Here is a 17,349-nt window from a genome sequence, read left to right as displayed (position 1 = left end):
AAACAAGTACTTCCAATGTTCAACTGTAAATTGAGAACCAAAGTGCATTTAATCACCTGTGACTCTAATCTCAAAACTAAATGATTCTTGTCCAAGAAGATTCTTCAATGTTACAGAATAAATTCCAGAATGAGATCTCTGTGAGGCTGGAATAATAAGTTGAGTGCTACCACTGGTACTAGTTATTGTAGCTTGCTCTGAAACTGGAAAACCATCTTTCAGCCAAATCACTTCAGGAGGAGGTGATGCCTAAAAAATGTACATAGAAAAGCCCAACATTACAACTGTAAATATCTCAAATGGAAAAATACATAAAACATATTGCAGAGTTCCTCACTTCAAATGGCATTTGGACTCGTAAGGAGTTTCCTTCTTTGATGATCATGAAACTTTTTACAGATTCATCCAATATAAACTTGGGATGCACTGAAATGTAAAAAAAAAGGAGTAAAAATATTATTTTGGAAGAAACAGAGTAAATAGCAATTTATAGAATTTTGAATACATCATAGGCATTCAGGAATGAATTATATGTGATATCTGTTGGCTTTGATTCAAGAGGTGAATATCAGTTAAGAAAATGTACAAAAGTTCAAAAATCTAAACAAAATCCAATTCACATTTCTCAAGAGGGTTGGAATATAAAAGCATAGATGTGCTACTGAGACTTTATAAAGCTCTGGTTAGGCCCCATTTGGAGTACTGTGTCCAGTTTTGGTCCCCACACCTCAGGAAGTACATACTAGCACTGGAACGTGTCCGGCGGAGATTCACACAGATGATCCCTGAAATGGTAGGTCTAACATATGAGGAATGGCTGAGGATCCTGGGATTGTATTCATTGGAGTTTAGAAGATGAAGGGGAGACTTAATAGAGATGTACAAGATAATACATGGCTTGGAAACGGTGGACGCTAGGAAATTGTTTCCATTAGGCGAGGAGACTAGGATCCGTGGACACAGCCTTAGAATTAGAGGGGGTCAATTCAGAACAGAAATGTGGAGACATTTCTTCAGCCAGAGGGTGGTGGGCCTGTGGAATTCATTGCCATGGAGTGCAGTGGAGACCAGGACACTAAATGTTTTCAAGCCAGAGATTGATAGATTCTTGTTGTCTCGTGGAATTAAGGGCTACGGGGAGAACGCTGGTAAGTGGAGTTGAAATGCCCATCAGCCATGATTGAATGGCGGTGTGGATTCGATGGGCCGAATGGCCTTACTTCCACTCCTATGTCTTATGGTCTTATGGTCTTATTACCATGACCATCAGTTATCCTTCTGCCAGATCATTATAATATATTGGCTTGTTATTCATTGTATTGCTATGAGTGGAACATTACTATGCATAAAAAAACAAATTTGTCTTTGTATCGCCAGACAGAACACTTATTTTGTTGGCTGATATGTCTATGGATGTGAAAGGTGATAAGAAAGCATCATTTAAGTTGATTCAGGAAAATGAAATGGGACAAGCAACTGAGAATAGAATAACATGAAATTGGGACACTGTGACCACTACATAATTCAATTCAGTGTGAAATAGAAGGGATAATTAAGAGCCATTGATAAGCATGCAAGACTGAAAATAAATGATTCTTCATTGAAACAGCAAGGGTACTGATGAGCATTAACCAGGAAGAAATGTTAACATTAAGCTCAATGTATTATGTTGGATATGTTCAAAAATAAAGCAGATGTAGTTCAATGAATAATTGTCTGTCAGGTAGGAAAGGGATGCATCAAGAAATGACATTCCATAGGCAAACTGAGAAAGATAAATATATGTAATATTAAAAGGGAAGGCATATAGTAAACAAAGACTGAGATTGATTGAATAATCAGAAATACAGAATACAGAAATGGACAGATGGAAAGAGTGGTTAGAAGTGCTAAAAGGAAATGTGCAGATAAACCAAAGGTAGCAGCAAATTATTTTGATAGACTTACAATAGTTAAAGTCAAGGTAGAAAAGATGGGTTGAAGATCAGACTCTAACCAAGCCAGAGTGGAAGAATTAGACATTTCTGTTATTGACTAATATTGCTGGAGGTGAAATGTTGAAAAGAGCATGGCATGTATGTTACAGATAAGTATACACAGATTGATTTTGAAAAAGAAAAGAAATACCAAAATACAGGGCAGATAGTTTACAGGGCTGATGGTATGTATCCTATACTTTTGAAATAAATCAGATTGAGAATGACAGAAGCTTTGGCTGCACAGAGATATTCAGTTAAGATGAGAGAGCTAGGCAATTGAATTAGTTTCAGATTGGTTTTGTGAAGTATCCAGCAGAGACATGATGAATTAAATGTCTCCCTTCTCGTCTATAAAGCTCTCTGAGAGCATACACTTCCAACTAGGAGTACGAGGAAGTTACATCAAACTAAACCTGAAGGTTGGAGTGCAGAGCCTTGCACAATGGTAGGAGAGGTTGACTCCAAGATTTTTTGTATTTTGTCCAAACCATTTTGTATTTAATTGGACTAAACATCGATTGCTACTCATGTTCATCTGGGCCTGACAGTGTTCAGAGAGTAACAGCACAGAGCTCAATCTCAGCCCAAACTAAGCTCTCTTTCACTGACCATTAAACATTGAAGGCAACAGGTCAACAGCTCACCTGTTTATGCTCAATCAGCACATATTCAATTTAAATAAATTTGCATACTATCAACATAGTGATGAGTATGTTTGCATACCTCATCTTTACCAGGTCAGCTAGAAGATCAAGAAAATAGATTTTGAAAGCCAGGGTCAATAATACATTTATATAAACATATACATGGTAAAATTGTAAACACAATTACCTGGAGGCGGCATGGCAAGAACATAATTGTCTAATTCCATGGGTTCCCCCATTCCACCATCATTGACAGCTCTTACACGTAGAAAATACATTTCCATTTTTTTTAAGCCTTTCACAGTATATGAATTCAATCCCACAGCAGCAGAGTTGCATCTAGTCCAAGCTGCATTGCCAGAAGATTTCATTTCAACAATGTACCCTTTAGGAATATCACTGCCCTTGTAAATTGGTGGAGTCCATGCTAGAGATATGGTTGAGTAGGTGGAATCTGTTACTCTGAGATCTCTCACAGGCCCAGGTACCTCTGCAAGTAGAAGGTAGAATAAAATGATCAACACCTGATGAAACAACCACCTGATGAAGGAGCGGCGCTCTGAAAGCTCGTGTGCTTCCAATTAAACCTGTTGGACTATAACCTAGTGTTGTGTGATTTTTAACTTTGTACACCCCAGTCCAACACCGGTATCTCTAAACCATAAAATGATCAAGATACTTCTCTACTTTAGTTTCAGATTGGAGTTAAAATAATTACTGAAGTTGGAAAATGTTTCAAACCTATTCGGTGTCTATTTACGCTGCATTTCCAAAAATTATTCTATGATTCTTAAAAGGATTGGAAATGCAACAAGTTAAGTTTCTTAAATTTTTATTATTGAGGAATTTTATTCATTGGAACTGCAAAACTATAATTATTCTCTGTCCATGAGACCTGTTTATATAAATGAGGCCAGATTTATCCAAATCCTTGAGGCAACACTGGAGATTTGATTCTTAAAACACGGATTCTCTGCTGTCAATCTGAGTACTTTCATGAGGTATTGAATTGGGGTGCAGCATCGTCACTCAGATCACAAAGGCAGAGATAATTAGGGAGGAGAGAATCAGAGTGAAGATCTTGACAGTAATGATAAATGGAAGGATGGACTTAATTGCAGAGGAAAGTTGGATAAGCTAGCATTATGTTCCTTGGAACACAGGAGGCTGAGGATGAGTTTAAGGAGCTGATAGTTATGGGCTAAGAGATTTAAATTTTAGATTGGGTTCAAAGCAATATCTTTCTCAACTGAAAGATGGTAAAAATCTGAACCTCACTGTCTGAAATGTTTGCGCAAGCAGAAATTTCCTAACATTTAAAAAAAACATTGTGGATATGCAAACGGCTGTGAAGCACATTATCTAAGAAGAGACAGATCGAGAACTAGAAAGTGAGATTAGATTGGGTGGCTAAACATCAACTGGTTCATTCATGACATCGGAATGACTATCTTCCCCACTGCAGGTTTTTGTGATTCCAGGATCGATGATTCTCTCATACATTTATTGCTGCTGAGAATATAATTTTGGCTGAAGGCTGGAAGTAGTCCCCTACCATTGGCCACACAATTAAGCTAAGAGAACATGAGGCAGGCAAGTAAGAGGAGAAAGAGAAATGGAATTCTTGCTCAAATTAATGGTAATCAGACCGGTTTACTTTGTTTAACAAAATCACAAACCTAGTTGCTATAAAACCATGTGGAATTTCACAAGATGCAATGGACACATTATCCCTCATACAATACAAAAATGACAAGGTGAAATCTTTTTATTCATTCATGGGATGAGGACATCACTAATGCAAGGATTTGTTGCCCAGAGAGCACGTAAGAGTCAGCCACATTATTTGGAGTTACATGTAGACCAGACCACATAAGGACAGCAGTTTCCTTCCCAAAAGGATAGAAGTAAACCAGATGGATTTTCCAACAATCGATTCATGATCATCATAAGGCTCTTAATTCCAGATTTTTTTTACTGAATTCAACTTCCACCATCTGCCGCGATGGGATTCAAACCCAAGCCCTCAGAATATTACCTGAACCTCTGGATTAACAATCTAACAATAATACCACTAGGCTGCTGCTTCCCCCTTCACTTCAACAGTTCCCCAATCATCCTAAGCATCAATCAGAATATTAATTTTAGCAGTAGAGAATAAATATACTTTTATTCAATGCATTAAAACTCAGACTAGCACATCTATGTGAAATGAAAGAAGGAATTGAACCGTTTTGGCTCCATTGAGCTAGGGATTGAAGCGATTGGGTTGAAGGTTGACTGTTGTGGTTGGGAATGTAAAATAGTGTGGACCCAAGTAATGATGAATCCCTGGTGCTTTCCTGCTATTCTGAAACTCAGCATTTGTCTGATAATAGAATCAGCTGCCTAGTTCATGAAAATGCAAGGAATCCGATTAAGGTTAATTCTGTAAGATTATGATAACTTTCTGATGGCTGTGAACAGCAATCCTCCTTGTGTGGAAACCCACCAGTTCATTGGAAATGGCTCAATCTTAGCTGATGGTTCCATGCCCCAATGGCCATCTGGATGCAAGGCATCACAATCTTAGCTGTATACTGCAGTATTTGTGGTGTAAGAGTCAGGAAGTCTTACTGTAACTGTACAAGGTATTGGTGAGATCACACTTGAGCAGTTTTAGTCCCCTTATTTAAGAAAAGATTTCATTGCAGGCAGTTAAGAGAAGGTTCACCAGGATAACCCCTAATATGGAGACATTCTGAGCAAAGGATAAACAGATTGGGACTCTACTCATTAGAATTTAGAAAAAAAATGAGACGTGAACTAATTAAGACATAATGGAATCATAGAATTCCTACAGTGTGGAAACAGGCCATTTAGCCCATCAAGTCCACACCCATCCTCTGAAGAGCCTCCCACCCAAACCCATCCCGGATCCTATACCTGTATTTCCCATGGCTAATCGATCTAGCCTGCACACAATGGGAAATTTAGTATGGCCAATCCACCTAACCTACACATCTTTCGACTATGGAAGAAAACTGAAGCACCTGGAGGAAACCCACGCAGACACAGGCAGAATGTGCAAACTCCACACAGTAGGTCACCCAAAGGTAGAATTTAACCAGAGTCCCTGACGCTGTGAAACAGCAGTGCTAACCACTGAGCCACCATGCCATCCTCCCTAAAAGTATTGACAGGGTAAATATTCTGAGGATGTTTCTCCTCAAGGGAAAGCCTGCGACCAGAGGGCATAATCTCGGAATTAAGCTGTGCCAATTCATGACTGAAATGAGGAGGAATTTCTTTTCCCAGAGGGTTGAAAGTCTTTGGAATTACTTGCTGCAGAGTTTCACTGCTGACAATAGACAATAGGTGCAGAAGTAGGCCATTCGCCCCATCGATCCAGCACCATCATTCTTTATGATCTTGGCTGATCATCCACAATCAGTATCCTGTTCCTGCCTTATGCCCAGAACCCTTGATTCCGCTATCTCTAAGAGCTCTATCCATCTCTTTGTTGAAAATATCCAGAGGTTTGGCCTCCACTGCCTCCTGGGGCAGAGCATTCCATATATCCACCTACTCTCTGGGTGAAGAAGTTTCTCCTCAATTCTGTTCGAAATGGCCTACCCCTTATTTTTAAACTGTGTCCTCTGGTTCAGGACTCACCCATCAACTGAAACATGCTTCCTGCCTCCAGAGTGTCCAATCCATTAATAAGTTTATACGTCTCAATCAGATCTCCTCTCATCCTTCTAAACTCAAGACTATACAAGTCTCTCCAATCTTTCAATATATGATGGTCCCACCATTCCGGGAACTGACCTAGTGAACCTACACTGCACTCCCTCAATAACCAGAATGTCCTTCCTCAAATTTAGCAACCAAAATTGCACACTATACTCCAGGTGCCGTCTCACCAGGGCCCTGTACAGCTGCAGAAGGATGTCTTTGCTCCTATACTCAATTCCTCTTGTTATGAAGGGCAGCATGTCATTAGCTTTCTTCACTGCCTGCTGTACCTATATGCTTTCTTTCATTGACTGATGTACAAGAACACCTAGATCTCATTGTACTTCCCCGTTACCTAACTTGACTCCATTTAGATAGTAATCTGCCTTCTTGTTCTTGCCACCACACTTGCTGGCAAGTGTGGCTTTGAGAAATCCATTTAGTCCTGACAGCAGAGTCCTGCCACCTATGGCAATGAACAGCCCATGGTTTCACCCGTAATACAAACAACTTACAAAAAATGTATAAATATTAAAAACTTTTGTGTGTTATGTCTCACAGCCATATCTTCAATAAACATATTCATGTGGGGCAGAGTTATTATGTGTATTTACAGCTGAGATGGATAGATTTTTGATCAGTAGGAGAATCAAGGGTTATGGGGAAAGGGCAGGAAAGTGTTCATGAGGAACGTCAGATCAGTCATGATCTTATTGAAGGGGCCAGAGGGGCCAAATGACTTACTCCTGTTCCTAATTCTTATCTTAGGCATCTACTCTTTCAAATGGGTTTTCCCCTTTATCCTGAAAGTCTTTTCATTGCAGCTGCATTATGATGTGCAATGGTAACACCTCCATGTTGATGTTAGATTAGATTACTTACAGTGTGGAAACAGGCCATTTGGCCCAACACGTCCACACCGACCCACCGAAGCACTACCCACCCATACCCCTACATTTATCCCTTCACCTAATACTATGGGCAATTTAGCATGGCCAATTCACCTGACCTGCACATTTTTGGACTGTGGGAGGATACCGGAGCACCAGAGGAAACCCACGCAGACACGGGGAGAATGTGCAAACTCCACACAGTCAGTTGCCTGAGGCGGAAATTGAACCCGGGTCTCTGGAGCTGTGAGGCAGCAGTGCTAACCACTGTGCCACCATGCCGCCCTAGTTCTTACACAATTCTTGACCTGCCACAGCATCACTCCCCTTTCCTGGTAGGGCTTCCCTACAAGAGTTGCCCCCAGCCCTTGGATTGAGTCGATTGCATCCTTCTGCAAAAGGACAGTGAGCATGGAGACAACCAATTTGTTGGCCACTTCTTGGTATTTTGTTTCACTGTTGGCAAGTGTGGCTTTGGGAAATCCATTTAGTTCTAACAGCAGAGTCCTGCCACCTATGGGAATAAACAGCCCATGGTTTCACCCATAATACAAACAACTCACAAAAATGTATAAACGATAAAATAATTTTTTTTGTTATGTCTCACAGCCAGTATGTCAACATATCTTCAATAGACATATTCATGATATTGCAATATTATACTTGTGTGTACTACTGGAGCATGGTGTTCAATGCTGCTTGATGGAAATGTAATTTTGGATTATAATTAATTTATTAGTTGTAATAAACATGTGTTGTATTTTAAATACTACAATACTCACGCCTAGTTTCTTAATGTAAGCATTGAGAATACCCAGTTGGAAGCAAAATCACATTCTGGTTAGCAGCGGTGGCCATCTGCACAAAATAAACTGCAGTATCTCAGTGGAAAAACTCATTGAAGACAAACAGGACAACAGCTTTCCACATCAGAGAATTCAGGCAATCAGAAGCACCAATTTCTCGGAGCTCAGACAGCCAAAACGATCTTTAACTAGAGCATTGATCACCACGAAGAAAAACCTAATTTCCTTTTGATTCCAGAACAAATTCTTTCAAGATAGGATCAATTTTTAAGAGTTCATTGCTTAAAAATAAGAAGGATGAAGTTACAAATGTGACCAAAAGGCCAACAATAACTACATGCTTTAGGTGTACCCAACGCTATGACTATAGTCAACAAAGTGCACCAAACCAGCAATAACTGGAAGAGATTTTATTTGTCACACCTACCCAAAAGGTTCCCTGCTTTATTTGATATCACACAGAATGTGGCACCAAGAAGATTAGGCATATATGTGCAGGAACTCTAGCTCCAAAAGACAAGCCAAATCCCAGAACAAGATCAGTCAATAACTTTAAAGGTGTCTTTACATAATAACTGTGAGACATAATACAACAAATTAGACCACAGTCTATTCTGATATAACGTGATAGTTCTGTTCCTGTGTGATCCTGCATTATAAGAAAATTGTATAATAGCAGCACCATTTAAAACAATGGGACTGGAACCGTGTTATAGCCAATACAGGAAAGGAAAATTCTCATCCATAAATAATAGTCTAAATTCTTCAATTGCATTAAAACCAATTCGTGTTGAAGAAATGCACGTTATAACAGAATCAACTACTTTTTTCATTGCTTCATACTATTATGATGAGCTACTATCCTTATACTTGAAGTTCACTGTGAATACATACTCATGGGCTCACGAGCAAATGCTGCTTCAGTTTCACAGCTGGGCTCCCCTGGACCAGAGGAGTTCACTGCAATCACTCGAAATTCATACTCCAACCCTTCAATGACATCAGTTATCGTCCACTTCTTACCTGTATAAAATGAGCTCATTCATTTTAGATACAATAACAATGCCTTAAAATGCCTGCTTCCCTACTTTCAGTTAGTGTCAAACTCAATTAATAAACTGAATGGATCATTAAAAGTTAAAGTTGGATCTTAACCTTTCACAATTTCAATATTTCTCATCATAGACCTCAAAATGGTACTTGTAATTGAAGTTTATACGCGAATTCCAGATCTTAATAAAATAACAAACATTTTCAAGTTCCAAATTATTATATGCATGTGAAAAGGCAAAACCAGGATACAAATTGTGTTCAGTTTTAAACTCAAGTTACAAAAGTAATACTTGAAAATGTGAACGTTTTTCTCTTCAGAAGGGATTTTTAGATGAAGTGATATTAGATGATAGTAATTTATAATGATCCCCAAAACAGATTATCTTGAAGCAATAACTTAGTTTGATGTGTTAAGAGTGAGGACGGCAATCTTAACAGATCAGATATTATGTATAAAAGATAAAGCATGATTAAAGTTTTTGTTTTGATCTCTTTTGAATGTTTATTCCATTTTTCTTACATGAAATGCTTTATACTTGGGCATCAAATATTAGTTAATTCTTTAAAAGGTTACAACAAATTCTACAAGGCAGTGAAAGTAATCTCCAATTATCAGATCAAAATGGCCACGTACTGGACCAGGATTTTAGCAAGACCCAGGAAGTGGAAGGTGGAGCGTTGGGATAAGTAAAATCATGGGGGTTGGTCCCAATTGACTTCTCAATGAGGGCTTGCTGTCACAACATTTTACTATTGCTGGAATCAAATGTGGAGATGTTTCCCATTTTAGGCAGCCAGCAACTACCGTAATGAGTAGTAACTTTTTCGTGCTATTGGCTGTATGGGGAGGCCCCCAGCTAAATGGATGTGGCTCTGCCACAGTCTAGGAGGGTATGATTTAATGGAACAAAGAAGAGTCATCAACCTTATCAGAGTAGTTTCCTTTCTATCCCTGGGTTCTATGAATTTTTACATGTATTTTTAATTCCCTGCTCTAGGCCAGAGGCCTCCTCTGTCTCATCATTAATCAACTTTCCCAGTGGCACTGCTGAGGCCTCAGAGCTGTCAGCTTTGGACTGGTACCACTAGTGGCCTACATGCTGGAAGATGGGCCCATAGAATACCAGTTGGAAAGCTACATGTGGTAATGTTGCTGAGCAAATGTAACTTAGGACTCAAGAGTCCTTTTCTAACACTGACATTAACATTGTGGCGCCATTTCCCAGAAGAAACAAGTAAAACATGCGAAGGGCACACATTAGTCAAACCTGTCTTGTATACTTCAAAAACCGGGACCAGATCACTCACTTCCAAGTGTTCTTGGTTACTTCCTCCAGCCTGTAAAACGCAACCCTTGTAATTACCTGTAACTGGAGTATCAGTGACAGCACTCCAGACGTTGCTACCTTTCTTAAGCTTTTCTATGATATATCCAATTATTCTGGAACCACCAGTGTTATGTGGTGGAGTCCATGATACTGTAATGGATTTGCTGCTTGCACTCAAGATATTTGGTTTTGCTGGAGCTCCAGGAACATCTGGAATAATGAATATTTCCGCAAAACATTAAATTTGGTCACAATTATACATAAGACATATTTATCAACTGCTTTATGTGCTTTTGTCATGATATAATGATTAGGATCTGATCAATCAGACCAGATTAATTGATCTTGTATTTTAGATAAATAACAACACCTTAAGATGCTTCCCTCCTTACAGACTACATTTAAACTCAATTAATGAATTGAATGGATCATTAAAGTTAAAATTGAAATACAAGGACCTACCTTTTCTGCCAGCAGTGATTACATCTGATAACAATGCTTCACTTTTGCCTTCTGAATTCACAGCCCAAACTTTGAATTTGTATTTTTTTTCTGGCTCCACTTTGTCATAGGAAAATGTTGTTGTTGACTTGTCCACTTCACCAACTTTGGTCCATGTATTTCTACCCACCTGTTGCCTTTCAATTACATAATGCTGTATAGGTTTCCCACCGTCATCTCTAGGAGGCTTCCACTTAAAAGAAATACAGTTTTCCAAACTAGCTAGAATTTCTAGAGGGCCCTGAGGGGCTTGTGGTTTGTCTGAAACAAAGCAATAAAACCATCAATAAATTATTTCAAATCAAACTAAACATTACTATTTCTCTCATAGCAATCAATATCCCGCAGGATACAAGTGTTGTGAATAATTTTAAAAGTTTGTGTATGTTTCTTTACATCAAATAAAACATTTGCTATGCTGAATTATTGAATTATGTAACATTTTAACAATGCTTCTCTGAAATTCTCATTGATACAATACCTGAAGGATAAACAAAAAAAAAATTAACAGGTAGCCCTAGTTCCAATAATGGCATTTTTACGAGAGCTGAGGGCAACCAGTGTTTTCTAGCTTAGACTCTGTTGGAATATTAGGGAAAAGTCAATTGCTAGAATGAATTGGCAGACACCTCTTTGGTTATGAATGCACCTTGAGCATCTACTTGCTAGAATTTCCTGGGAAATCTGGTGTCTGCTGCCTGGTCCAATAAAGACGTCAGAGGCTTCCTCATCCCTTTGTGCAAGAGACATGAGAAATAACCTCAAATGATCTCCTTGGTAAGGAAAGGTCATTGACTGTAAAAATTAATTTACCAATCTCTATGTTTTTGAGGCTTAGGTCATATCCATAGCTTATAGCCCTTGAGATTGCCATATGGATCATTGAGACGGTCGATGTGTTATTTGGCACTAAGAGTAACAACATCAATTTGATCCCTGCAAGAACAAGGATTGGAAATTCCAGATATCTTGCATCTCCTAGAGCTGAGTACTCCAGGAAAATTTGGCTGGAGGTTTCTGTCTGGCTGTAGGACTTTGGTCCCACAGATCCATTTTTTAAAAAAAATACAACCTTTTAAGTTTCAAGTGTTTTGTTAACACATCTCAGTTCTCTGCAGGACAAAATTATGCAGTACTTCTCAAGGCAAGAGAACAAATTGAGGCACAATTTGGACACCAGGTTTAACATACCACTCCATTCAGTTTCTACTCAGCCATGTTGAAAAGAGGTTAATTTCTCTTTCTCAGATGGGAACGATCATATGAGATGTTTATACTGACTTACTGTTTCTTTCCTTCTACTAGTCAATCAACCTGAGAGCACTACTAAGAGTAATCTTCTGGGAATGCATCATCATTCACATCATGACCATAAGAGGTTACATATAATCTAAATAAAGTGTTTGCATAATATAGCCAACCATAATATTGAATATGCCTCCAATGTAACTTGTGAAAAAAAATGTAACAATAATCTATTAAAGAAAACAAATCAATACATTACCAATGATAGCCAAGTTAACATCTGCACTTGTTATGCCACTTTCATTCTTCAATTTAATTGTCATCTTTCCACTGTCCTTTCTGTTACATTTGGAGATTGACAAACGTGTAAAACTTTTACTATTGTCAATGCTGACCCTGTTGTCTTCAAACAGTTCTTCCCCATCCTTGTACCAAGACACCTTCATTGGTGGCTTTCCTGAGAATGGCACCTTCACTGTTGCAGTGTGACCAGCCTTAATAATTGTGTCTTTCTTTCCCAACTGATCAAGCACATCCTGATCAAACTCTGGAGGATCTGACGTTTAAAAAAAATGTTAAAAACCATTAAGTTACAATCATCTAATCTGAATAAAAATTCAATTACACTAAAATGTTTAAGCTTATGTAGGTTTTACTTGTTCCTCTGATCAGTTCTTTTTGTTAACATTTACTATGATTTTCATAAGAAGAAAATCAAGGGCTCACTACTAATTTACTGCGATATGAGTAAAGTTAATGATGCTTTTGGAGCAGTTGATTTGTCAGAACTTGCTACAGCATTCTATAGGATCAACACCCAATTTATTAAATTATTTGCATCATAATATAGTTGATGTGTCCTAGCAGGCACAGCAATGTTTCAGATATATAGAAGTTCTTTCTGGAATTTACACGTGAGCAGTATCTAATTAGCTTTGTTTGGCAAATGTTATGTTTAAACAAGTTCATCCTTAAACTGTGCAGCTGTCAGTTCCACAGAATATAGAACACAGTCAGCTTATTTCAACCTCACAGTGCTTAAGAATTATTTAGATGTACACTTGCTGTGTCAGAAATACAGGCCATTGGCCAAGTGCTGAAAAATAGTATTAGATGTTTAAGAGACTTTTAAATAAGCCCATGAATATGCAAGGAATGGAGGGATATGGAGTAAGGGCAGGCAGAAGGGATTAGTTTATTTTGGCATCATGTTCAGTACAACATTCTGGGTCAAGAGCCCGTACCTGTACTGTTCAGTTCTATGCTCTAATAGTTAGGTACTTGGTTTAGACTGGTGCCAACTCGATGGACAAAAGGGCCTTGACTCTGATTCATCGAATTAGTGTGTGTCAGCATTTATATATATGATTCTTCTTTCATTTTAATTCCCATCCTGTCCCCAAGATCAAATCTGAAATAATTAAGAGAAATGCAAAATAAAACAGATTTATATTTGGAAGATAAATTGGATGGAATACTGTGAGAGCTTGGCTGCAAATGATTTTCTATCAATATGTCCATCCCTGAACAAAAATGAATTGATGAGGAATACCATACTTCAGTTTTATTCCCGCACCATTAGACCATTGGATACAAATGTGCTAATACATAAAAGCATATGAAATCATTGAACTTGATTGAGTGTTTGAAGAAGTAACAAAGAGGACTGATGAGGACAGATCTGTAGACGTGATCTATATGGACTTCAGTAAGGCATCCGACAAGGTTCCCCATGGGAGACTGGTTAGCAAAGTTAGATCTCATGGAATACAGGGAGAACCAGCCATTTGGATACAGAACTGGCTCCAAAATAGAAGACAGAGGGTGGTGGTGGAGGGTTGCTTTTCAGACTGGAGGCCTGTGACCAGTGGTGTGCCACAAGGATCGGTGCTGGATCCACTACTTTGTCATTTATATAAATAATTAGAATGTGAACATAAAAGTTCTAGTTAGTAAGTTTGAAGATGACACCAAAAGTGGTGGTGTAGTGGGCAACGGAGAAGGTTAACTCAGATTACAATGGGATCTTGATCAGATGGGCTAATGGGCTGAGGAGTGGCAGATGGAGTTTAATTTAGATAAATGTGAGGTGAAGCATTTTGGAAAAACAAATCAGAACAGGACTTATACATTTAATGGTAAGGTCTTAGGGAGTGTTGCTGAACAAAGTGACCTTGGAGTGCAGATTCATAGTTCTTGAAAGTAGAGTCACAAGTAAATAGGATAGTGAAGAAGGCATTTGGTATGCTTTCCTTTATTAGTCAGAGCATTGAGTATAGGAGTTGGGAGATTATGTTGCGGCTGTACAAGTCATTGGTTAGGCCACTTTTGGAATATTGTGTGCAATTCTGGTCTCCTTCCTATCAAAAAGATATTGCGAAACGTGAAAAGGTTCAGAAAAGTTTCACAAGAAAGTCGCCAGGATTGGAGGATTTGAGCTTTAAGGAGAGGCTGAATAGGCTGGGGCTGTTTTCCCTGGAGCATTGGAGGCTGAGGGGTGACCTTATTGAGGTTTAATAAAGCATGAGGGGCATGGATAGGATAAATAGACAAAGTCTTATCCCTGGGGTCGGGGAATCCAGAACTAGAGGGCAGGGGTTTAGGGTGGGGGGGAAAGATATAAAAGGGACCCAAGGGGTAACATTTACATGCAGAGGGTGGTGTTTTTTGGAATGAGCTGCTAGAGGAAGTGGTGAGTACAATTATAGGATGTAAAATGCATCTGGATGGGTGTACGAATAGGAAGGGATTAGAGGGATGTGGGCCAAGTGCTGGCAAATGGGACTAGATTGAGTTGAGATATCTGGTCGGCATGGAGGAGTTGGACTAAAGGGTCTGTTTCCGTGCTGTACATCTCAATGACTCAATGACTCATTGGTTTCAAGCTTCAGTGCAGAATTGAAAATTGCTGCACTGAATTGATCAAATACAAATAGCTGTCAGTTTGTTTTCAGTCACTTTTCAAGACCGCGCTACTAACTTCAACAATAAAAACAGAAATCTCTGGCAAAACTCAACACGACTGGCAACATCTGTGGGGGAAATAAAAGAGTTACGTTTTGAGTCTGGTGACTTTCTGTCAGAGCTGCTAACTTCAATACTGATTAATCTCCATACAATTTAAGCAATAACTGAAAGCACAGTGGAAGCATAAATGCTATTCATTTTTCTTTACAAAATAGTAAGTTTTCATGCACCAACTTGTAAAGCTCATAAGTCTGAGGAAGGAAATGTGCAATAATCAGATAGTTTGAATATACGGGTGAACCTATGAGTCACATTGTATTTCCTACAGTGCTAATGTCTGTAAATTTAACATTCTACACTTTTGGTGTTACTATTTCATGTGGAAGGAATATATTGAGAGGAATGATTTCTGTTAAACATACAAGCTATATTCAGATTTTCATCTCTTTCCTCACAGTTATTGCATAATTGCTGGTTGCTGTGGATTTAAGTTAATTTGAGTGTCCCAAAGCTAATGTTAACTTCGCAGAAATTTACCTTCAACAAAAAGAGAGGCTTCTGTTTTCCCTCCGTCAGCTTCAAATGTATACATCCCTGAATCTTCCTCCTTGACATTGGGTATCGTCAGTTTTTGTACTGTTCCTTCTTTTGTGACTATTTTTCCATTTCCTGAAGTAATCTGTAGTGATACAAATGTTGTACATACAAACACGCTCAGTTCTAAATGCAGTCTCAAAAAACCTGTGGAGAATCTACAAAATTGTTCATGATTTGTTGTTTGAGAGAAATGCAGAGGGTAAAATAATTTTGCAAATATATCCCAATAGCAATAAATCCCTCTCTTTGTATCACACCTATACAATTTGCCACATAGTAGCTATCAATCATGACAGTCTCTCCAACAAAGATACAAAATGCTTATTGGTTTGCATGATCTAGTGACATCCGGGAAAGGTATATTTAACTCAGAAACAATAGTGATATCTTTTGTAATTTGAAACAAAATTCAAAATACATGGAAATATTTTGAAAAATATTATTTTCTCAGTTGTCTTAACAAAGTTCTTTTTTTGAATTACTGACTTAGCAAGCAAGTACGTTTAAAAAGTAAAAAATGAGGTCTGCAGATGCTGGAGATCACAGCTGCAAATGTGTTGCTGGTCAAAGCACAGCAGGCCAGGCAGCATCTCAGGAATAGAGAATTCGACGTTTCGAGCATAAGCCGTTCATCAGGGATAAGAGAGAGAGAGCCAAGCAGGCTAAGATAAAAGGTAGGGAGGAGGGACTAGGGGGAGGGGCGATGGAGGTGGGATAGGTGGAAGGAGGTCAAGGTGAGGGTGATAGGCCGGAGTGGGGTGGGGGCGGAGAGGTCAGGAAGAGAATTGCAGGTTAGGAGGGCGGTGCTGAGTTGAGGGAACCGACTGAGACAAGGTGGGGGGAGGGGAAATGAGGAAACTGGAGAAATCTGAATTCATACCTTGTGGTTGGAGGGTTCCCAGGCGGAAGATGAGGCGCTCTTCCTCCAGCCGTCGTGTTGTTGTGTTCTGCCGGTGGAGGAGTCCAAGGACCTGCATGTCCTCGGTGGAGTGGGAGGGAGAGTTAAAGTGTTGAGCCACGGGGTGATTGGGTTGGTTGGTTCGGGCGGTCCGGAGGTGTTCGCTGAAGCGTTCCGCAAGTAAGCGGCCTGTCTCACCAATATAGAGGAGGCCACATCGGGTGCAGCGGATGCAATAGATGATGTGTGTGGAGGTACAGGTGAACTTGTGGCGGATATGGAAGGATCCCTTGGGGCCTTGGAGGGAAGTGAGTGTGGAGGTGTGGGCGCAAGTTTTACATTTCCTGCGGTTGCAGGGGAAGGTGCCGGGGGTGGAGGTTGGGTTGGTGGGGGGTGTGGATCTGACGAGGGAGTCACGAAGGGAGTGGTCCTTGCGGAACGCTGATAGGGGAGGGGAGGGAAATATATCCTTGGTGGTGGGGTCCGTTTGGAGGTGGCGGAAATGGCGGCGGATGATACGTTGTATGCGGAGGTTGGTGGGGTGGTAGGTGAGAACCAGTGGGGTTCTGTCTTGGTGGCGGTTGGAGGAGCGGGGCTCAAGGGCGGAGGAGCGGGAAGTGGAGGAGATGCGGTGGAGGGCATCGTCGATCACGTCTAGGGGGAAATTTGCGGTCCTTGAAGAAGGAGGCCATCTGGGCTGTACGGTGTTGGAATTGGTCCTCCT

General features: G+C 39.7%; 1 protein-coding gene across 1 annotated transcript in view; it reads right to left on the bottom strand.

Annotated features, from left to right (window-relative positions):
• The window catches only part of LOC132828115 (immunoglobulin-like and fibronectin type III domain-containing protein 1), a 66,712-nt gene that overhangs the window by 4,416 nt on the left and 44,947 nt on the right, over positions 1–17,349 (bottom strand). Inside the window, exons 13-20 of the mRNA XM_060845023.1 lie at positions 15,668–15,809; positions 12,423–12,719; positions 10,880–11,179; positions 10,454–10,627; positions 8,931–9,059; positions 2,811–3,113; positions 338–426; positions 57–249 (exon numbers count right to left, since the gene is read on the bottom strand). Of these exons, the coding sequence (XP_060701006.1) occupies positions 57–249; positions 338–426; positions 2,811–3,113; positions 8,931–9,059; positions 10,454–10,627; positions 10,880–11,179; positions 12,423–12,719; positions 15,668–15,809 (1,627 nt within the window). The remainder of the gene's footprint in view (positions 1–56; positions 250–337; positions 427–2,810; positions 3,114–8,930; positions 9,060–10,453; positions 10,628–10,879; positions 11,180–12,422; positions 12,720–15,667; positions 15,810–17,349) is intronic.

This window comes from Hemiscyllium ocellatum, chromosome 26 (genome assembly GCF_020745735.1).
Source record: "Hemiscyllium ocellatum isolate sHemOce1 chromosome 26, sHemOce1.pat.X.cur, whole genome shotgun sequence".
Classification (NCBI taxonomy): domain Eukaryota; kingdom Metazoa; phylum Chordata; class Chondrichthyes; order Orectolobiformes; family Hemiscylliidae; genus Hemiscyllium; species Hemiscyllium ocellatum.
Note: the sequence above shows the minus strand (reverse complement) of the source record. Positions and strands in the feature narration are given on the sequence as shown.